Source organism: Apostichopus japonicus, chromosome 3 (genome assembly GCF_037975245.1).
Source record: "Apostichopus japonicus isolate 1M-3 chromosome 3, ASM3797524v1, whole genome shotgun sequence".
In the NCBI taxonomy this organism is placed as follows: domain Eukaryota; kingdom Metazoa; phylum Echinodermata; class Holothuroidea; order Aspidochirotida; family Stichopodidae; genus Apostichopus; species Apostichopus japonicus.
The window spans coordinates 895001-919428 of NC_092563.1; the positions used below are offsets into that span (position 1 = coordinate 895001).

Below are 24428 nucleotides of genomic sequence, written 5' to 3' on the forward strand. Positions count from 1 at the left end.
ACGATGTATTTGAATAACGAATATTTGTATAAAAGGGGCATACAAAAGAAAAATTCCAAAGTAAACCCAAAAAAGATGGCTTTCAGTTGAAGTTAAGATATAAACAAACAGGTTTTGTTATATATAAATGTACAATTAAAATGCACAGCACAGATTTCTAACAAAGTTTTTTATTGGTGTCTGTTAGAAAGCGTTAATTTGGCTTGTAAGGTTGACTGGATGACACAGTTGGTGGTCAAAGTTTGTGGAAGGTGTGACTGAGTCTTTCAGCAACAACAAAAGAGGCTTGCTGTCCCTCAGAAATGGTCTGTGGGTGTTTTAGTTTCAGATCAGTGGACAACACACAAACCAACACTATAACAGGTGGCAATCCCGGTTTTTGATCAAAAAGAAAGAAAAAAAGTATGTATTATTGTATATTGGGATTGTTGACCGGGGCTGAGGGGATCTAGGTGTAGGGGATGCACAATAGGTTGAATATTTTTATATAATTGTTTACTTATCATTAAACAATTCATTCATAGAATTGTTTTGTGAAATATTGAACTTAAAATATGTCACAGAATGTGATAAATAATATCAGAGACTCGAGCAAGTTGAATTGGGGAAAAGTAATATATATATATATATATTAATGAAAATCGTAAGGAGTTGGAAAATCAAGAACAGTGAAAAAACTTTCAGCCTCCACCGGGATTCGAACCACGGGCCTTCCGCTCTGTACGCGGACACCCTAACCACTAGGCTATGGACGCTGATTGTATGTCCAGAGGTTCGAAACCGATAAGGAAGGTCGTAATTCCACTGTAGGCGTTTGTCACCTTTATCGAATAATACTAGTTTTGTTTTTTGGTGACATATTTTGCCTTACTCCAGAGATCAAACATATATATATATATGTAAATGTATGTAAATATATCAATGACTCCCTCAGATCTCCATTAATCATTAAAACCTTTAGACTGATTATCTCAGTGAATTATACTTTGCCCTTTTCTTGGCTTCTTGCAACGTCGATATCCTGTGTTATCATTTTCTTTCAGTTCTTGTAATGTTCGACATCCCATCTTGTGTCATTTTTTCAATGTTCTGATGTCTCTCATGACAGTCGGGAGAAGTTTTGCTATCCCTCCCCACCTCCCCCACCCCCCCCCCTTCAGTGATTGGTTGTCATATTCTGTTTTTACAAATTTTCCATCATTTAATAATCGAGGACATCCTAGCAGATTAATTGCCAGTGTAACCTTGTTTCAGTTCCTAGCCAATTAGACTTGAACAACTGTATATTTGTATAAATTGAAATTGTTTAGCATCTGGGTTAGCATGCAATGTGTTATCTTGAAATTAGGGCAAGATCAACAGAAAGTTATACTTAAATCACACAAAAAGTTACTTGCGCAGTTCACACATTTCGTTCACAAAAGAAGCCGTCAAGTGAAAATTCTTTGTTGATTAAATGGGTACGCCCTGTTCTGCAAGACAAATTCAGGACAATTAATTTTGATGGAAAAGTTGTTAAATCAAATACATTTTTGCCGTTGTGTTTTGGGGTGTGTTAGTGACTAACTTGGCTACACAAATATGATTGTTACCAGGTTTTGGAAGTTTAAAATATGTTGAGTTCCTCTGAAGGCTATAAACTTTCTAATTACAAGTCTTTTTGGGATAAAACCATGGCCCCAGAAATTGGTTCCTCATTCTCCACTTAAGCAAAAGCTGCTTTATATTGCTGATATTTTCTTTGGGGGTGGCAATTATAAGGGAGGGGAAAGAAATGTGAGGTAGGGAGGAAGGAGGGTGGGGTGTGAAATTATTTCTTAAGATGGAGGGAATTGGTTACAAACTATATATTTGACAAGTTTCTAAACAATTAGATTTGTCTTAATAATTTTTATTCCTTGGCCAAGGCTGATGTAATCTATGGGATGGTGTCTGTGCGTGTGGGCGTGCGTGCTTATGTGACGACTTGGCTAGTGAACTCAACAAGCATAGCTAGCATGAAGTACAAACTTATGTATAATTGCCTTTCAGTAGTCAAGTTCCTGGCTGCTTTCAATATTATTTGAACAATGTTTTCAATGTGACTTGTACATTTATACAACAACATTATATATAGCCAGAAAAAATGGAGATACTAAAAAAACAGCCAACAAGTTGACTTTTTGGTGAAAGAATTTTTAATAATATTTGGCGATGTTCCATATTTCATATTTTGTTCCATTCTATTTACTATTTAAATTCTTTACAACCCTTATAGAGGGCCCCAACTATTGAACCGACACATAATTAAGTTATTCTGATGAAAACTTGTAGATGTTAATGAAAGTCAACGTACACACACACAAACACCCACAAAGCAAAGCATTTTATGATATTATATGATAAATTTTGTATATTTGCATTATGCAAAGTCAGTATCCATATATACTCACATGGTATCAGTCAATGAAACTTCATGGCATACATACTTAACAACAAAAAGGATAATTTTGCAACATTTAAGTGAACTAATATCATATCGAGAGCTTCCTAAAATATATTTTTTGGCCAATGAGTTGCAACTGTTCACTCTTTCAGACACCTTGTTTATAGTGATTGCCTCTTCTTTCCGGTATAAAATTCTACGGAATGTAAAATACTGAAAATGACAGAAAACATCAATAGTTGTCATTAATGGTGAAATTTCATGGAGCTCAAGGCTGTGGAGAACTGAACGGCAGAAAATGTAAAAGATTTATCGAAGACATGGTTGGTCAATCCTACACTGACTTTGTCGAACAGATTAATACTAATGGGCAAAATGGCCAAAGAAAAGACGCTGTAAACAAACCAGTAAACGATCGTACGAATAAGAAAAAGTTTAAAAAAGTAGACAAACATTTTCGAGATTGCATATTACAAGTTTGGGATTTTCATACATATCTTGTACTGTTAACATTTAGGTAGTGATTCAGTCTTTTCAGTTTCTTTCTCAGTCGGGTCACTATTCCAAGTTCTGGTGAAGTTAGATCGGTCTTGAATAAGTAATACCAGGGTCCTAAATGCTGGGGTACATCGGAAACCACTTACTAGCCAGACAAGCCAGACAATGCCTTCTCTTTTGTTGGATTGACAAGGATAAATAGAAATGTCAAAATCCAGACAGGAGGGAGCTGGAAGGGAAATTCCCTTTATGCTCCAGGGCAACAACAATGAATGCTTGGAAAAGGAATTTCCCTTCCTAGTCCAAAAAAGTCCCTAACCCCTTTATATTTGGATTTGTAGCTATTTTTAAGTAAATTCACTTGTAACAGAGTAAGACCATAGAGAGAGAAAACTATGCAGAGAAAACAATCTTCAGAGTTCAAATTGCTTGTGTAGTAGTTGGATGCACTGATTCAAGTACTCATGGTGTGTGACCTGCACTATTGGTATGGTGAGCTATTAGACACAGAAGCCAAATTTATTGCACAGTATGTTAATATATATATATATATATATATATATATATATGCATATATATATCTATCTATATACATACATATGTATATACATATATATATATATTCATACATATATATCTATACATATCTATATATATAACTATATACATACATACATACACACACACACGCATACACACATACATACATATATACATATTCAAACTGGTATTCAAAATTCTTACCTTTGTAACCCAAAGTTTCAGTTGTCAGCCCCCACTCCCCCCCCCCCTTCCCAAGGAGAGTTTACTGTATAATTCCGCTACGTGTGTGAAATAATCCACGAATGTGTCTCAAATGTAAAAATTGATGTTTCTCAGTTCTTTGTGGGAATTATTGGCCATCCTTGGCTTACAAGTTGTTAGTTTAAAATTACGATTGAAAAAGTGGTCACGATTTGACTGACGAGCAGAAATACAATACAGAAATAAACAAATATTTAGGGGACAGGCGAAGTTACCTTAAACCAACATAAATGCTCCTTGCTTAGGTCAGACCTACTATCTGTATCCAGTTATGACGATGGCAGATTGAATGTGTTTCACAGCACCGGCAGAGCAGTCAACATTCCACATGCATGAACAGAGACTGCCATGGTGTCTACTTGTAGTTCAGTTAAGTTTGTCATGGCTGCATTCAGACATTGCTCTTCTTTTATCGTCAGGGATATTATTAAGGTCATCAGTATTTATACCCCCTCCTGGCCCCCCTCCCCCACCCCATATGCTAAAAAGTCAAATAATGAAGGTCACCCATGTTCAATTTTTAACAACAAACCTTTTTTACTGCTACTGTAAAGTAGTTTAAAACCCATACACTGAGGTAATTTACTTCTCTGTTCTTTATAACTCATCACTAGCTGGCTGGGAATAATTTTGTATTTTAGAAAATTGTTAGCTTCTTCTTTCTTCCTTTTTAAGCGTTGCTGATGACTTTGAAAGTAGATTTCATGGTCTATAGCTCGGTACCTTGCTGCTAAATAGGGCCAAAGTAATAGCAGTGATGCCTTATAATGCCATTAAATAAGATAGATTTAAGTTTTAACATAATTGTTGATGTCATAAATGGCAATAATGGGGATTGTTAATGTTTGGTGTATTTATAGTATTGCTGTATTATGCCTTCCCACTTTCCCTTAAATTGGAGAACTGTGATATGATCCGCTCAGTAGCTATTTATCCATCAATTTTTCAGCAGGGCACAGAGACTACTTCTTAACGTTCAAGTGAAACCAATACATATCAACCTCATTTGATGTCTTCAATAATGGTTCACAATATCAACGACCACAAAGAGAGATAAAAATCATTCATTGGGTATCGGAAATTGTGAATACCTTTAACTTCCTGTGTTGTTGATCATGCAAATGTTTGTCAGGTGATGAAGCTAATATTTATATCAGATATCAAATTTTTAGCCATCTACTTTTTGGCCTATTTTGAACGGATATGTGACAGCTTCTGATACTCTATACTTCCATTCGGCCTCTGTTCCTGGTAATATCCTGGTTAGATTACAAACACTCACACAGTTGGTCTCGAATCTGTGTTCTCACGTTTACATTTGTCTCTGTCATTGGAATTTAATATACTATCATAAACAGGAAAGGCATAATATTTCAGTTATGTTTAACAGTAGGATGCTGTTGCTCACATCAGGAAGGAATATTAAAATATCCTGATTAATCCCATAAGGAAAACAATTGAGTAGACTAGTGGACACTATGTACCAATCAGGGTAACAATGTTGTTGTGTTCATGACATACTGTCCGACTGCAAATGCCTGTCATTAAATAGTGATAAAAGTCAATAATATCACAATCGCATTTAGTGGTGGGTCTAGTCATAAATTGAAACCCTCCCTAAATCAAAATTCACATAAACTTCTATGTTATAGATGGGTAGTTAAATGGGGTTGGAGAGGGCTATGACATCTTGGAAGTCAGGGGGGGGGGGGTTGGTGGGGGGTTGGTGGGTGGTTGGTGGGGGTTGGTGGGGGGTTGGAGTATAAGCCACCAATGGCTACACTCCCACCTGTCCATAGGCTACTGTCACATTGGAAGGCTATTGTTACTGTCATTATATATGCTACTCTGTGTTTTGTCATTAAATCAACCACAAAGGATTTAATAACGTATAATTGTACCTGTTACATGATATAACTGGTTCTAGCAGTTCGTTTGGTCAAGCTTTCAATGAATACTTCCATAGTTACGTTCCTTTCAATTCAATTACTGCAAGGTGTAATTATACTACATAAATAATGGATTAATTGCCCACAAAGTTTTGTAGCTGTCTTTTACTAACAGCCGTTCATTGCTACACTAATAGTTTAAAACAAGTGTTACTTAGTGAATACTTTGTCACTGAAACAATCATTGCATTATCAAACAAGACGGTTACCAGTTTCTTCAAACCTTTTGGAAGGCTGTATACAAAAGTCAGAAATCATTTAATTTTAATATCAAATCACAGTTTCATGGAAATAACACATTTCTTAATCTATAGTAGTATGTTAGTAGCTAAGATTAGAAAGAAACATCTCTAATGCAGCTAGCATCCCAGTAGCATTACCTTTTATTGGCTGAGAAGCTGAATTTAAAAGGGACTTCCCCTGTTAGAACACTTTGGAGCTAAACTAAGGGGAAATCCCCAAGGTTTAACTTAACAGCACAGTCTCCCAGGAGATTCCCAGGGCAGTTAAATATGGCTAAGGGTTCTAGTTTCATTTCAATGTCATATTGCTTTTCATTTTTGAAAGTAAAAAAAAAGGAATATTACCACAGATAAAGTTCCAAATTTGGCATGAAAATTTGTTTTGATGCCATACAGTAGAACTTGCCATAATTCTAATTTAAATAGTGGCGGGTCCTTAAACAATTTTTATCTAAGTCAACTGTATTAATTACTAAAGGTATAACAGGGTTTTGTTATTTCTTTTTTTTATCTATTTAGAGTTTTATTTAGTGGCATCGTCTGTTTGTTCATTCATACGTCAGTTAATCATTCCAGACCCTGTTATGTGGAGTGAGAATTGCAAATCATTCATACACCACCTGCTAGATTCATAACTGCTAATATTACAAAAGACTGATTTTCATTTTTTTTTTCCTTCACTTTTGACTCCAAAGTTGATTGTACAATGCATGACTTCGCATAATTTGTAGTGTTTGTTGGTGTTTGCCATTTACATATCCAGCAGTCACGATTACCTTATACAGTCAATGATAATGATCCTATCACTTCCAATCACTTCAACACTGTAGAGTAATACATATTGTCCCTATTGTTAGTCTATAATAAGCAAAAAAATTGTTTACCTCTCATTTTAAACATCTATTGTACCCGTTCAAATCTTTCTAACCTCTCACGGTTGAATTGCTATTGTATATAAATAGTTTATAAAGTTTTAGTCACGCTCTTTATTAGAAGATTCTTTTCATATTATTTTTTCTTTTGTAAAGCTCATAAGGCCAAAAATTTGGGCAGAATCTTCAGGAAGGATTGAAATAAAAGGTACAAAATAAAAAAATAAAAAAAATAATACCAACGAGAAATACCAAAAGAAGCATTCATGCAGACTTACAGTCAGTCGAGTCAAAGTATTAGTCAAAGTATTTGTGGTGTTTATATTGTTACAAGCAGGATATGTCGTCATCAAAGAGAGACCTGTGTAACCATGCAGAACAATCTATGCATTGTAGCCCTGGTTGGTTAAAGGATGTTTACCTATACTTCTGTACCACTTTTAATCTAAGTTTAGAAATGACCATTTATTAAATAATGAACATCTAAGGGTTCCTGCTTTCTTAAGGCAATCTTATCAACTCTCTCCCAATTTTTTGGTGCTACTGTAGTCTCCCGGCAAAATTTGAATTGGAAAAAATTTTCCTCTCGATATTGCAGTCAGGAATGGGTCACGTCTGCATCTTTACCTGTGTTTTTTTTTTGGGGGGGGGGGCAAAGTAGAGGAAATCCAGAAATAGAGGACAATCACGATGATCGTTCTTTAATATCAAAAGGTATCTGTTCTCTTGTACTTTGTTGGTTAGCGGTAGTTATGAAACTAGTAAAATAAACAACAATGCTTGCAACCAGTAGGCCTAATATAGTTATGGATCAATCTGTTATTGGTATAATGATAATTATATACTAATTGTGGTTTTATCAAGCACTCAGAATGAATTACAGCCTGAAAGGCTGTACCTTGTAAGTTGACAGATTAGATGAAATTAAATACATAATTCTTTGGTGAAAACTGGCAGCCCAAAGGTCTCCCCCCCCCCACTTCCCCCATTTTTTTCTTTATTCTTTCTTTTGTTCTTTTGGGTTTTTTAAACTAAAGTAATTGTTTCACAAGATATAGTAACAGAGAAACAGCAACATTTCAGGTGCTTCCAAAGTAATCAGCATCCCGGGCGTGCTTGGAATGTTACACTGCACTCCATTCCTTGTAATATCCATCCTTTTATATTTACATCACCTGTCTCCTCACAACTGTAGCACTTCAACTCTACCGTAGCTAGAATGGCCCGGTGTTCTTAGTTTATGGTACTGGTGATCGGTCACTAATGGTCCACCCCCTCTTTCTCATTCTACCACTAGGTCAGAAAATATGATCTTTGTCGTTCTTTCTTTTCACATTCTAGTGACCATTTCAGGCACAGAATTTCACAATGTTAGCCCCTGAAAAAGTGCTTAGACAATAGTCTACAGATTGTGATCAAGTCACAACACACTGTATAGGCTTGTCAGAGCAACCCAGTATTTACATTTGCTGATATTAAATAAGTAGTAAATGCAGGGCTTGTAAACTTTAAATTGAAAAATGTTGTTTGTATTTCAGATAAAATATGAAAAAGTTCTATAAATTCCTTTCTGATATCACAAGCAAAATATCACAAATAAACAGACATTGATCATGCAAGCCCACTCTGATAGAACTGCATTGGGACTACGTCATATTACCAACACAAAAATATCTACAAATATTTGATCAATTCCTAAAATTATATAAATTGAATGTTTACTTGTATTTCAGACTAAATCAAATGATGAAGAGTTTATATGATCATAATTCTGTTATTAACTTCAGCGGAAATACTATCAGATGCCTCAGATCCCTGGTAGTTTACAGCGTTCTTCCAACTTGACATTGATACAAGTCCACTCTCGATGGGAATGGGATTTTATCTTTACCAACAAAAGGAATCTAGATAGATTTGATTTACATTAGATATTTTCTACGCTCAGAAATCCTGTGGGAGTAAAGTAAGGTTAAAGTCTATTATTCTGTCAGTCACGCACATAAAGAGCCTCATTCTGCGAGTAGTTTGACTAAGGTGTGGTCCACGTTTACAGTTTACACAGTAACTAGATCTGAAGTATAGACCCGTGTTATATTCATGTTTTTAGATAAGCCAATTAATAACTCCATAATTAAACATATCGTCTACACTTTGACCCCCTTTAGCGGATAACGATTAGTTGAGCCCGTCGAGCCCCTGCGCTAAAAAATTCATGACAGAGTGTAGTCTGCACCTCGAGGTTTCCCCGAGTAGAATTTAATCGCACCAGCACAGGAAGAGGACGAGGTTTATCAGTACAAGTCACCTGCTCTTTCATTGTTTGTTACTTATCATCTATTGAAATTAACAGGTATCGTAGACAAAAACTTGAAAAATTTCATAACTACCCCCTGCCACCCCTCCCCTCCCCACCCCACTGCCCCATAAAAGTTTGAGAGTTTCTTGGATGTGTTTTTGATACTTATTCAGGTGGATGAAATTATTTGGACAGAATGGGCCAGGGCCCTACTATTGTATTAATGAAAGGGTACATAGTAGGAAATTATTTGTCACATAGATTCATAAATCTGAATTCTTTGTATCACATATTTATTAGTTCCTGAAGTTAAAATTAACTTTTCTGTGATTTTAAATAATGGAATTTGTTGTACTACTACAATAGCAAACATCTGATAGTTAATTCACAGTATGTTATCATAGAATGTATAAAAGCATTAAGTGAGATGTTGAATGGTATTCAGTTCTATACAACTTCTCCTGAATAGTATAGGGCATCGTACCTCTGGAACGTAAAAGGTTACCCTTATTTCTCTTGATTGGTACTGTACTATATTTCATTTATCTGCCATAACTCTTGATGCATGCATGTATGGAGCACCATACCTCATGAGACATATATATCTGCCATACTACTGCATGTATGGAGCACAATACCTCATGAGGCATGTCTGCCATACTACTGGATGCATGCATGTATGGAGCATCATACCTCATGAGACATATATATCTGCCATACTACTGCGTGTATGGAGCACCATACCTCATGAGGCATATATCTGCCATAGTTATGGATGCATGCATGTATGGAGCACCATACCTCATGAGGCATATATCTGCCATAGTTATGGATCTCGATTACTGCATTTAAAGGAGGGTCGGCTAGCCTTAAAAATGCTTCCAAGTCGTATCTTCGAATGGTTATTCCTATTTTCCTTGCAACATTGCTGTTCAGTTTAAAGGATAGTTTTTGGCACACTATTTAGTAGCAATGTAATAGCCAGTTGGGTATGTGTGTAGTGTCCCTTTCATCACTGTTATTTAAAAAGAAGGAATATTTATTCACACAATTGTGAAGTTGATTGAAAAGCAGCAAACAGCTTTTAATTCTCAGTGTCTTCCTTTTTTTTTTGGTGGCTTTCTTCTTTTCCTTTCATTTCAAAGAATTTGTAGTTGTGTAGGCGGCTTCAGACAAAATGAGATTCCAGTTTCATAGGAAAACTACTGAGTCATGTCCAAATTAGAGAAAGAAAATTCTTTTTGCCCAATTTGTTGCACCCACCTCCAAAAATTTATCATAAAAAATATAGTAAAAAACCAACCCAAATAAATGCCTCAGGAACTCTTTTTTATTCTTTTTGTTTTTTGGTTGTTGCTGTATTTAGTAGGTAAGAAAAGTGTCAACTTGTTTCCACAAAAGCTAGCTGATGGTGTCTTTTGTATTATTTTTTTTTTTGGTTGTTTTGTTTTGCCTAGTGGCTGTAGTTACAAGTTTGGTTTTATTTTTCATTCTTTCAATGTATTTCTATTGTCTCCCATATTTGGTCGTCAAGCTATTGGTAACCAGCCAAATGTGACTGAGTAAACTAAGGATTCCTTTCATAACTATTTCAAATTTCCTTTACAGGCGACTGTTCTATTCAAAATGGTTGTTTCAGACCACTGATCATGTATAGCACTGAATCTAGAAAGGCTTGGTTTTATTTTTATTGTTTTCCTTTTTTCCTTTTCTTGTTCACTCAAGTTTAAGAGCAAACAGAAAACCTGAAATCAAGGGCAGAAAAAAAAAAGCAATATATTCTAACAGGTTTTTATCACCTCAGTAATTTACATAAAAGTACTATGCGAAGGAGAGTTAAACACCAAAAAAAAAATTGATCAGCGGTCAAAATTATGCTTTTTGTGAAGAATGCATACCTGCACCCTAATCTTCCTGGTTGGTGGCTTTGCGTTGGTTCTGTTACGATAGAGGATCGACTCAGTGAGTCTTTAAGATCAAGTCAGGACCTAAGTGGATATTTTGTAGTTTCCCTGTTTGGGTAAGTCAATAATATCAGTTAAACACCAGCAACAAAAGTTTCATTTGTGAAGAAAAAAAAGCAAACTGCCTGGGATAGTTTTTTTTAATAATTTGTATCTGTTGTTACTTTTCTTTTACATTTAGGGTAAGGTGACAATCAATATGATTTTCAGTTTTGTATCATGTTTGTAGTTTTATGATTTAAAACATGCAGGTTTGACTGATTATGGATCTAGTCATATGAGCATCAGGTTAAATTAATTATTTGGGGTATTAATGTTGAGTAAGGCTAAGTAGGGGAGGTGTTTGTTTATATGTGACTACAGCCTGCCCTGTTGTTTTTCATGTCTGGAGCAAAGATTGTATGATAACAAATAGGCAAATTTTATGGGGGGAAAATTATTCTTTCAGATAATCCTTTGATTTTGTTATTGATAAGCCCTCGTTTTTATTAACACATATTCAAAACAATTTAAATTATAAAACCAAAGCCAGTTTGCATTCTGAAGAGTTCATTTTCAGAGTGAAAAAAAAATGGATTTATACTCTAGTGAAAATTGATCCAGGCTTGGCATCTCTGCTGACTAGCAGGTCCATGTACATATTATATATTGTATGGATTCTATATGGCAGGTCCATGCACATATTATATATATTGTGTGGATTCTATGGCAGGTCCATGCACATATTATATATATTGTGTGGATTCTATGGCAGGTCCATGCACATATTATATATATTGTGTGGATTCTATGGCAAGTCCATGCACATATTATATATATTGTGTGGATTCTATATGGCAGGTCCATGCACATATTATATATTGTGTGGATTCTATATGGCAGGTCCATTTACATATTATATATATTGTGTGGATTCTATGGCAGGTCCATGCACATATTATATATATTGTGTGGATTCTATGGCAGGTCCATGCACATATTATATATATTGTGTGGATTCTATATGGCAGGTCCATGTACATATTATATATTGTGTGGATTCTATGGCAGGTCCATGCACATATTATATATATTGTGTGGATTCTATATGGCAGGTCCATGCACATATTATATATATTGTGTGGATTCTATGGCAGGTCCATGCACATATTATATATTGTGTGGATTCTATATGGCAGGTCCATGCACATATTATATATATTGTGTGGATTCTATATGGCAGGTCCATGTACATATTATATATTGTGTGGATTCTATGGCAGGTCCATGCACATATTATATATATTGTGTGGATTCTATATGGCAGGTCCATTTACATACTATATATATTGTGTGGATTCTATGGCAGGTCCATGCACATATTATATATATTGTGTGGATTCTATGGCAAGTCCATGCACATATTATATATATTGTGTGGATTCTATGGCAGGTCCATGCACATATTATATATATTGTGTGGATTCTATGGCAAGTCCATGCACATATTATATATATTGTGTGGATTCTATGGCAAGTCCATGCACATATTATATATATTGTGTGGATTCTATGGCAGGTCCATGCACATATTATATATATTGTGTGGATTCTATGGCAAGTCCATGCACATATTATATATATTGTGTGGTTTCTATGGCAGGTCCATGCACATATTATATATATTGTGTGGATTCTATGGCAGGTCCATGTACATATTATATATTGTGTGGATTCTATGGCAGGTCCATGCACATATTATATATTGTGTGGATTCTATGGCAGGTCCATGCACATATTATATATATTGTGTGGATTCTATGGCAAGTCCATGCACATATTATATATATTGTGTGGATTCTATGGCAGGTCCATGCACATATTATATATATTGTGTGGATTCTATGGCAGGTCCATGCACATATTATATATATTGTGTGGATTCTATGGCAGGTCCATGCACATACTATATATATTGTGTGGATTCTATGGCAGGTCCATGTACATATTATATATATTGTGTGGATTCTATGGCAGGTCCATGCACATACTATATATATTGTGTGGATTCTATGGCAGGTCCATGCACATATTATATATATTGTGTGGATTCTATGGCAGGTCCATGCACATATTATATATATTGTGTGGATTCTATGGCAGGTCCATGCACATATTATATATATTGTGTGGATTCGCGTGTTGGAAATTAAATATCATATCAGATTAACATAGTGGATCATACCTGGAACGTTGGTTAGTATATTTCTTCCCCCCACCCTTTCATCATTGTGAAGTATTAGGTTGATAATCTAAGCTATGTAAGCTACGTACTGCACATGAAGTCTGAGCATTAATTCTGAGAAGTGGAGTTCTGAAGGGTCATACCTCGGTTTTACAGAAGCTAGTTGGTTTAATGTCACACTGTGTGGAGCAATTGTGTGATTTCTTTGAGTTGTCTAACAAATAGTCTATGCAGAATTTCTTGGACAGTTTAGTCTTCTCTTCTTATGTAACTCCAAGGGAACCCTTTTCTATTGACATTAATAATTGCACTATTTTGGGTTTATGTATGATCCGCAGTATACTTTATCTTATTGGACAACTAAAGTTACCATAAGAGAGCATAACTAGAAAATCATTGATTTTCCTAAAAAAATATTGAAAAAATTAAAAATTGAATTATTTTTCAAATGGGACATATATTAGACAGTCATATGATATCTCAAAACTACAATGATGAATGATATGAAAATGGGCTTATTGTATGCATAAACTGACTTTGGGACTTAAAAAACATTCTTATCATCTTGTTCACTCTTTATCCCTGACAGAAAGAATCTGCAGCTACCATTCTGGACTTGATTAAAACTACAAACAAATCACTATGGTCGCAAGATATCAGTATGTACAGGTAAGGATATGAATTTTGAAACATTTTCAGTATAAACAGTGTTATTGATAACACTCGTAGGATTAAGAGGGAAGCATAAGTGACAATGGGTCCACTACACCCCCCTCCCCCCTCCCCTACCACAACCCTTCTCCCCTGTTTGCTCTGATCCCATTATAAGTTAATGGTCAGCATGATGGAGTATTATAGTGCCTCTCCCGATTGCATAGGCTGTGGTTTCAAGAATCATGATGATGAATAGTTTACCTTAAATTTGGCTAAATTGGTTTGTGAATTTAGTTGTAAAGGCCATTTTTTACTTTTTGAAGTTCTTAATCCGGATGTGGTGGGGGGGGGGGGGGGGTGAGCAGTGGTACTGGTAGTTAACTGGTGTCAAGTGGTAATCCTAGGTTCCAGGGAAAGTGAAACAATTCACTTCTTATTTTTCTGAAAATATTTCAAATAGGGAGTGTTTGATTCAATATTTTGATTGCTCTTACAATTAGGACAGGTTTTGAAATGTGTCCTGGACTCCTGGTGTATTTGCTTGAAGGTTGAATTTTAATTTTAATCTTGATATGTTATAGTGAAGTGAATAAAAAATTGAGTGCTAGTAATGCTGCTTTAACTTTTCCAGTTTTCAAGATATTCACCTTTAAGTCGGTTGTGCTTTTAGTCTCTGGAATGCTCCTTTAAGGTAAATTGATAATGAGGTCGGCTCATCAGTCCAGGTCTAATGGGGATCTCCATGCAGTCATGCCCTAACTCAACACAGAGCACCGCTATATCTGTCATATCTAGTTCACCTGCAGTCTATGAAATCTCAGAGAATTTAATTTGAGGAACTGTGTTGATCATTTGCATATTCCCGCATTCACAAATAGTGGGATATATTTAAGCTAATATACAGTTGTACTCATCACGATTAGAACAGTTTAGCAATGAAATGTACTGGTCCACTGTTCGTTTGGCAAGTTAACATACATCTGGTCATCAGCCAATCAGTAAGCTTCTTTGACGTTTTCTCAACCACGTCCGCTAAACTGAGTTTTACTCTTTGAGCATGTCAGTAAACATTGCAACAAAGTCTCCAAAATACCTGCAATCACTAATGGTATAAATTTTGTTCGTATTTATTAAACACGAGCACGTAGATTAAGTTATGCAAAATCTTTGGAGATCATGTCAACAGTATAGATCACACGCATTAGGACCTAGAGTTCCTTTATAGAGAACTCTATTAGGACCTATATAACAGCGCCCTCAATGGAAATGTTGAAGTTCCCCATTCTAATAACTCAACCAAAACGTATTCTTTATTTTCATAAAAACAACACAATACCCTGGGATGACATTTTACATCATTTGTACTGGAGAAATAGCCTTTTGAGGTCGTAAATATCTTATGTTTTCCCATTAAGTTTGTGTTGCATCTGAGGAACTGACCTTATGGTCTCTGTATAAGACCATATACTCCAGTCACTTTCAATGGTGAACTGCAGCCATTTTAAGGAACATTTCCCAAAAATTAAAAGGGTTAGATACAACCTGGACTGTTATGTTTCCAACAGCTCTACAACATATCAAACTTAATTCTGTGCATAAAATCATCCTTTAATCACTATGGGTTTCTATAAAACTTAACAAAATAAAGAGGGCAGTATACCAGATTGATATCAGTAGTAATTCCATAGCAACAGCATCGACAAAAGTTAGCTGATTACTCAGCTTGAGCTGAAAAGGAATATAAATCATTCTAGTGATGAATGATTTATGTGCTGTTTGATCCTATACACTAGAGCAGTGGATATCATTGTGCTTTATATGGGTATATCTTAACGGTTATCCAATAGCTGCTTTCACATCTCCACTCCCATCGTTGCTTCAGCACATGATAAATCAGCAATTGGCTGAATAAATGTTTAATTCTTAGGGTAGGTTTAAGCAGATGAACTAATGGTTTAGCAGTTGCTATATTCTCAACCAGATAGAAAAAACATGTTAAAGAAAGAAATAAATAATTTGTCTGAACAGGATTCATATGAGTTTTATTTTTTTAGTGCATGAACAATGGCAGAAAGTCCAATCAGGCGAGCAATTGGGGGGGGGGGGGGGGCATGGGGAGAGGGTAGAAAGAGGATAGTTGGATGGGAAAGAGGCTCAGAAAAGCCTCTAGGGCTCTATAAATCTGTCTAAAGCATTAATTTATGACAAAGACCATTTGAAAGGAGGACAAAGGAACAATTTGTTTGTTGTTGGTGTCTTCCCATAATGTTCCCAGCCTGTGCAAAGTTAATAGGCAAAATAGAAAAAAATATACCCCTCATTCCCTACCCGCCATCCCTCTTTCCTTTCCCCACTTTTACCACCTGGAGTGCTTTTAGACAGTATTTTAGTGAGGAGGCAGTTACAGCCCAAAAGTGACGATTTTAGATGAAACATTGACATAATTTTGTCAAATTGGTACACTTATCAAAAAAGCTGATTTTTTTTTAGCCTTTCAATTCACTTGTATCATATCCACCATAGTTTGAAAAGTTTATGAATATTCCTGGCCTGAAATCTGCACATTTATGTTATAAGTTGAATTCTGTAATGACTTTTGTAATGCTGGGTTGTTTTGAATGGAACTGGGGTGTGATCCATGGTTAAACAGTTTTTAAGCTACTCTGGCTGGTGACTGGTTAGCCCCCCTCCCCCTTCCAGAAAAAAAAACAGGGATCACCACCAGCTACACCACCAGCTAAGGGCTGGATAGCGTAGTTGTAATCAGTGTAAGTATAAAAACCTTTTGGTGGGTGAACATCATATTTGGTACATGGATACATATTAATGAGTTCATGATCCATTTCCTTCTCAGTGTAGAGGTCAAAGGTTATTTGAGGTCAACAGAGTTCAAAGTCTGAAAACTTTCTGATCACAATGACTCAAACAGTGAAGCTTGGGTGAATTTTTTACTTGCTACAGTATGTAGATCCACATTGTTGAGTGCAAAATTGCTGACTTTTTCAGCCGACGTGAAAGGTTGTTTGAGGTCAATGGATGTCAAAGTTTGAAATCCTTGTAAAGACAGTAGCTTAAAAGGAAAGCTTGTGTGAACTTTATACTTGGTATGTTGATCCACCTTAAGGGTGCATGAACCCTATTTTTGTCTGTGTAAATGGAAGGTCATTTGAGGTCAACAGATGTCAATGATGTGTGAAATCTCTGTAATCACAAGTTATCATCAAGAAGTAAAAACTTGGATGCACTTCACACATAAGTTGTGGAATCACCTTATTGTTAAATAAGGGATGAGAACTGTATGTGCAAATTTACATTAAGTGTTCTCATACACTGTAAAATGTGACAAGGACCACTATTGCATACTAACTCTCTGGATATATTGCTTTCATACACCAAATTAATTGATCTCAAATTATGATGCTCTTTCTTTTCTTCTCAATCCTCAGAATCACATGAAAGAGGAGAGAGCAGACTAGAGGCCAAGTTCACACAAACCAAAACTGATATATTCTAACCAGACCTTGCACTCAGCTGTGATCGAAATGTGTTTACAAATATCGGAAAGGACATTAATGTTTGCGGAGAGAGAGTTGAAATGGCAATGGATCTGACTGAACAGTTGTCAAGTCATCACAAGCTGAAAAAGACCCTCAAGGTTAAACTCAGAAGTATCCAAAAGGAATTAAAACTTGATATAAAAATTGACAAGAGTTTGGTCCATGTACCAGAGGCAGAGGAAAGACTCATTCGTGAAAAGATTAAGAGGCAGAAGAAGGAGGAAGAAGGCGACATCTGCAAGCGTCAAAAAGGGAATCTGAAAGCATCATATCTCAACAACAGAGACACCGGTACCATTGATCGCCAAGCCATTGCTGCTACTCTGCTCAACCTAGCAGAGTACGCTCACATCACCCCATTGGTGAAGACACCAAGCATACTGGCTGACGAGAAGCACAAATTCTCATCACCAGAAACACTTTCTTTACCATCTGATGCAAAGAATAATTGTCAAGACCGGTCCCAGGAAACACAAACCAGTGAAAATTGTGACAAATGCTTTGAAACCCCTGAAGGAGAGGAAGAGACAGTAAATAGGAGTTCCTGCTTTAAATATTGCCCAATGCACAGTTGTGGGTACTTACCAAATATGGAAAGTGAAGTAAGTGACAATAAATTAGGGAGACAACAAAACACAAGTTGCAGTGAAACTGTTGATTTGAGCTCTGGAGGTAGAATGGTTCTGACCACCAGTGTTGTGAATAATAACCAACGGAAACCTGTAGAAGATGCACCAAGTGAGACCACCACAGAAAATGCCACCCAGAGTGCAGTCGGTGTGGACATTTCGTTACGAGTGAGCAAGTGCATTACGGAAAATTCAGAGTTTAGTAAGCCTCACCTTTCAGATAAGAGTGAGGTAGAAGGGAATAACTCTGTTGAGAATGGTGAGAAAGAAAATAATTCCGAACACATGGTTACTGGGGTACCTCTGAAGGAGCTATCTTATTGCCAAGGACTTCCAAACAGTAAGGATGAAGACTTAGGAACTGTGCAAGAGGGAAACCATATAAGCCCAACGGAAGAGAGTAAAGTGAATCAGTTGCAAGATGCCAGGGGCCAGTCTAATGGTTGCAACCAGGAAGTGCTTAACATGAAAATGACAAATGACAATTCTCATGATGATTTTCAGACAAAATGTAATGACTCTTCCCCAGTAGTAGATTTCTCTGAGGAATTACAAGAGGCAAACCCTGCATTGGAGGGGCAGTCTGAACATAGCTCAATAGGTCAACAGGTGGATGATGAAATAAAAGCCTTGCTGGCAGGAAGCAACCTCAGAAACAGGTCAGATACAGAAGAGTGTGAGGAAGAAAATGAACAGAAAAAGATGATGGAAATTGAGGTGAAGAAACCTACATCTCTTGGCAGAAAAGAGGATAACTGCTCTCTGGAAACTGCAGACAGAGAGATGGGACAAAGTGGTCATAGTGCTGCCTTAGAAGTTAAGGAAACTTTGCAAACTGATACCAAAATAGATGTTGGTGCAGTAAATAATGAGCAGAGGCGGATGGTATCATCCCACGGTAGTGACGGAGAAGTAGATGAAGGAGACGGAAGAGATGGAAACCTTCCACAACCCCAAGAGCCAGAGCCAAATAATGAACAGACCGTGGTGTTGCCTAATGGGGAGACAGAGGAAAGACAATCAATGGATGGTGACCGTGATGAAGATCAACTTACTTTGAAGGGAGGAATGGAGAATGGAAAAATTGCGGAAAGTGAAAGTAAAAGTCAAGGTGAGAATAGTACTGGCGGATTTGCGTCACATGAACAGAATTCTGGTATAACGGTTAATGAGAGTAAATCTCAAGAGAATGACAATTTAATCACATCTGCCAGCCAACCTTACCAAGGTGAAGTCCATTCAGCTGGAGATGATGAGGTGCGTTCAGAAAACTCAGAGGAGCATAAGGTAGGCAGGAAGGGGCTAAAACAAGAACAATCACAGTCTTTACTGGAGGCTGAGGTTACCTCTGAGTTTGTCCCTACGAGCAACATATCTCATATCATCAGTGAAGGTCCTTCCAGTGAAGCCAGGTCACAGAGTGTTATTGTCCGTACTGGTAATCCCAGAACTGAATCTGGCTTGGATGCATGTAGTGATCTTAAAGATGAAGATCAGCAAGCAGCTAAAGTCAGTCATGACACAAACTGTGAAGAGGTCGCTGCAATCACCGGCAAGAAGGAGAACAATCTGTCAACCGTTGATGATCGAGAAGCCTCTAGACAGGATGTCCACGCAGAGATACCTGTAGATCATCCTGAACTATTTCAAGCACTAACACCACCACCCCCATCAGTCGCTTTGAAGAGTTCCCACAATCTGCAAATGCTTGCGCAGAGAATAGAGAGCAAAGAGAATTTAGATGGCATGAGACCTCCAAATATCCAGATAACCTCAATTCGAACACTTGCACCTTTGACCAATACAGTTCAATCTAGGCAATCCTCAGTAGATGGAAATCGACCAATCCGTACAGCTCCCAGTCATTTGTTATTGAATAGGCCACCTCATCCTGATTCTCTGGTGGATCGTAAAGAACTGATGCAGCATAACGTTATTCTTCAAGGTCCTCCAGTTGCAAGATTGCAAAACCCTGAAGTTTTGATGAGAACCACCAATGTATCTCCCAGTACAATTGGAGCAAACCATCTTCACCTTGTTGATTTGTCAAAGGAAGGCATCATGCCTCCGGTTCTACCATTGTCTGATGAGGAAAGAGAGAGAGTTATGGTTACAATGCACCACACCCTTCCAGAAAATTCTGGTCCAAAGGCTCAGTTTATTCCAGTATTTCAAGATAGTAGAATACCTCATGTCCTTGGACAGACCATTAAGGAGGAAAAAACCGCCTTTGATTATAACCACGAAGAGCAGCAGCAACACTTTCTGGAAATCAAAAGGCATCTTCTCACCTCAAAGGCTAATGCATCTGCCAAGGAGGTCGGTTCCATGCCAAGAATGGTTCCAGCTCCCATGAATGGGCTCAATACCCGTCCTGTGATCTCAGTGGCCCCTGTCACAAAACAGGAGACCCTCTCCGTAGCTGGTACCGAAAAAGGCTCTGAAGATTCCAAACCTCCATCCCCGATAGGCAAATTTAGTGGTGCTATGATGGAACATGTAAGACACTGGAAGGAACAGAATGAACGAAACAATCAATGTCAAACCTTACCAGCTGTCACTAAGATGCCACCAACTATGGTTCCTATTGATGCAAGTGCTCACACTATGGTTTATCCGTCGATGGTGCCATCCCTTCCCGTAGCACCCCTTGTCCCAGTGGATCATCCAACGAACTTCAAGAAAAGTGAGAAAGTTTTTGAGACACCTTCTGAAATAAACCATGGGCTACTTGAAAACTTGCAAGCCCTTCACAAGATGTACTTTAAGACAATGCAAGGAACTGAAAAAGTGATATTCCCTAAGATGTCACCCAAGAAACCAGGGCCCCCCATGCCAGGGTCAGTCCCTGAAATGGTCCAAGTTGTAAAACCATTTATGCCCCCAGCCATTCAACCACAAATGATACCACGGTTTCCACCCGAAAGTCAGATTCCTCCTGAGCTTCTCAGCTACCACATGAATGTTGTGGCTAGAAACAATCCTGCCACTTCTCCAATATCACCAACTGGAAGGAAAGTATTTCCACCTCAGATGATTCCTACAAGCCTAGTGCCAGAGAGGTATCAGCATAGCTTTGCAGATCTGGGTGGACGTTTCCCTCGACCACCTTTTCCTATTTCTCATATGGAACAGATTTCAAAGAGCATGGGTGGTAGTGCAGAACTTATAATGGTTCCTCCAAAACCGTCCAGCCAATTCCCTCTCTCGCCACATTTACAACTCTCCGGAAAGTCTCAGAGTCTCCCTAGAGAGTTGATGAACCCTGCGATGTTTACAACAGCCGGACCACAAGGTGTGCCAATGATGCTTCTTCCCCCTGGTACCAAATTCCTGCCAGAGAAAGGTGTTGTTGTCTGCCAAGATGTTGGACCACACCATCCTAAGGAGCAAGTTTCTCCTACTGCCAAGAGAAAAGCAGAGGATGGTGCTCCCTTAGATCTTTCAACAAGTTCAGCGAAAGTGAGACGGGTCCACAGCAATGAGGATCTAACCTTGGGGGACCAGCCGATGGACCTAAGCATTAAAAGTGAAAAAGTCAAAGATGTCCCAACTGTAATTACTTCGTCTGTCTCACTTCCAATGTCCATTTCATATCCTGGATTCTCACAAGCACACCACATGGGTTTAGCTTCCAACAACCAATCACTTTCACCTAACTTCCCGCAGAGGTTTTTAGTTCCTCCTCAGTTTTTGGGAGGTCACAGTCAAGGAGGACTTCCAAATCTTGGAGCTTTGCTCCCCCAAAGGATGCCCATCCCAGGAATGGGTGGTGGTACGCCTCACTTGATTTCATCGTCAGCTAATGCTTCCTTCCAACGGCTTCCTCTCGTCAACTCGCAACATCATCTACCAACTGTTGTGAATAGGATGCATGTTCCAGAACATGTTGAAATGATGAAGCTAGTATCTAGAAACACTAGTCAGCTGATATCACGTAACTTGTTACCAACTGCCAATCATGCAGCAGTCTTACCCAATAACTTTACAGATCAAATATTGACAGGTCCTCCCACAAACAGTTCACTGCCTACAAAGGCAGAAGGCAACGCAATCCTAGAGTCCAGGCTAGATCTCGGATCAGTGAAACGGAAAAGAGGACGCCCGAAGGGTAGCACTAACAAAAGGCGCTTGCAACCAGTGATTCATCCTCCTCTTGAAATCATAGAAACAGCTTCCAATCCTGTGTCAACACCAGTCAGCATTTCATCCGAAATTGCCGAATGTCAGTTTTGCGATTTCAAAGCAGCATCCAGGGGAGATGTCCGGCAGCACGTCAAAGTGGTCCACTTTGCCAAGTTCCGTAGAGATTCTAGTAAAAGTGTTGGTAGCTGCGACCCTTTGACACCAGAGTACACCTCTTCTATAGAGCAACAACTGCCCATATCACCTCCAGGGGACAAAGTTGGAGAATGGACCGCAGTGACCGAAGGTGGGGAATCACATCACTTGGTACGAGAAGCTCAGGTTTGTCCACAAATTAATAACGCCAGTCCCGGCGTGGCTTCTGACTCAGAAGATTCGTGTCTGGTGATGGATGTTCCAGCTGGTGACGGTGGACATGAGGGTGAACGAATAACCCCTGGAGAAGATTCAAGGTCTCCCTCTTCAGAGCCAGTACAGGATGGCGGTGCAAATTTGACCGCCGAGCACAGCAGCGAAAGGGATGTAAATGGGGAAAAACAGGGAAAGCCGCCTCTGAAAATAACTCTTCGAAGAATTTCCGCTCCACCTGCCTCAGTGGGAGAAAAGACCCCCGGGATGTTCAGTCCGTTGCCTCAAGAAAAGGCGCCACCAGAGAAAAAGCCCAAATTTATCTGTCAAACTTGTGGGGCCAAATATAACTATGTGAATGGACTACGTGAGCACGAGTCGAGGCACAGAGTGGACCTACCATTTGAATGTGGGGTGTGTCATCTGAAGTACAAGACACAGGGCATGTTGAGCCGACACCAAGCACAGAAGAACCACCAGGTAGCCTCATAGGAGGTAAGTCAATGTTATACCAGTCCTTCATATCAATGTTGTGTATGAATCATAAATCATCCATGGTCATGCCAAAGTGTAGTATCAATGCAATAATGTCATCAAATTTTGTCCTTTCCATTTTCATTTTCTTGGGTTGGGAGGTGGTGATTAAAAACAGGGAACCTGCTCCAATTAAAGGCAGGAAGACAAACAATCATTCGGCCCTCCTCATCGTCTAGAGAAATAAAGAATTGCTTTACTTTTTAATAATAAATCACAAAACTTTCAACTTTGTACCACTCACATGATATAATCATTGTCCGTTTAAGGAAGTCAGACCCGCATGGCAATGTTTCATTTTCCTCTTGTTTAATACAAAACTGTTGTTATATGCAATAAACAGGTACATTGTACAAATACTTACAGAGAGACAAAACAGGATAGAAATTAGGAGGAAGTTTCTAGTCAGGAAATATCCTGTTATTTTTCAAAACTAATTGGTGTACCTAGTTGGTATTTTACAAATATTGGTTTGGATTTCCCAAAGCACTTTGAATACATTTCTCTTTAAATTGTAAAAGGTAAAGATACTGACTGCACCAAACTCTTCTGAACATTCATCAATCAATTGACAATGATATTATATATGCCACCGTAATATCTGTGGTCATGGTTTGTATGTTGGTGAAACAGGCTCCAAATGCCGTTTATGATTTAACAATCACAAAAGTTCAATGAGGGACAATTCCCCAGGTTTCCAGTTGCTGTCCATTTTAATCTCCCCAATCACTCTATAAATAACCTCAAATGCACCCTCATATCATCTGGCTTCCCATCTACTGGAAAGCGTTAACAAGCTGAATTGAATTAGATCCTAAAGACCAAGTCACATTTGGTAGGTAATAACAAAGACCTTGGAGTACTCAACCATTGCACCTTCCATAAACCATGTAACCGCTCCTAAGCCCTTTGAATTATGACAATGTTATTGACAGTAATGTCTCTAGTATTTGATTTGTATTCATTTATACTTATGCTTTTGCTGAGGAAGGTTCTAGGGGAAATGATATTTCAAATAAATTATTTTACATATACACCACCATACATGGCACCTCTAGAAGACCATGTCGTATAGCACTCATGGGATTTCTTGAGAAGGGTGTTGTGTTTGACACCCTACTCTGTTCTTATCAGGAGAGAACTCTAACAACTTTTCTGAACAGTATTTAAGACTTATGAATAAGAATAAATTCCAATTGGTGGTCATATTTCTCAGTCCTGATACCTTGACAATCTCAAATTCCCTCCAGGGTCGCATTGGTAAAGTTACACACACTGGTGAAGGT

General features: G+C 37.9%; 1 protein-coding gene across 5 annotated transcripts in view; it reads left to right on the plus strand.

Moving 5' to 3' along the window:
* LOC139958968 (uncharacterized) overlaps positions 1-24428 on the plus strand; it is a 37212-nt gene that overhangs the window by 7852 nt on the left and 4932 nt on the right. For 3 of the 5 annotated variants that reach the window (XM_071956443.1, XM_071956454.1, XM_071956460.1), the window contains 2 exons: positions 13864-13943; positions 17375-23103. In XM_071956443.1, the coding sequence (XP_071812544.1) occupies positions 17524-23100 (5577 nt within the window). In that variant the 5' untranslated portion in view covers positions 13864-13943; positions 17375-17523 and the 3' untranslated portion in view covers positions 23101-23103. Of the gene's footprint in view, positions 1-8955; positions 9141-10691; positions 11107-13863; positions 13944-17374; positions 23104-24428 lie in introns of those variants that run through there. The other 2 variants (XM_071956450.1, XM_071956433.1) reach the window with 2 other exon arrangements.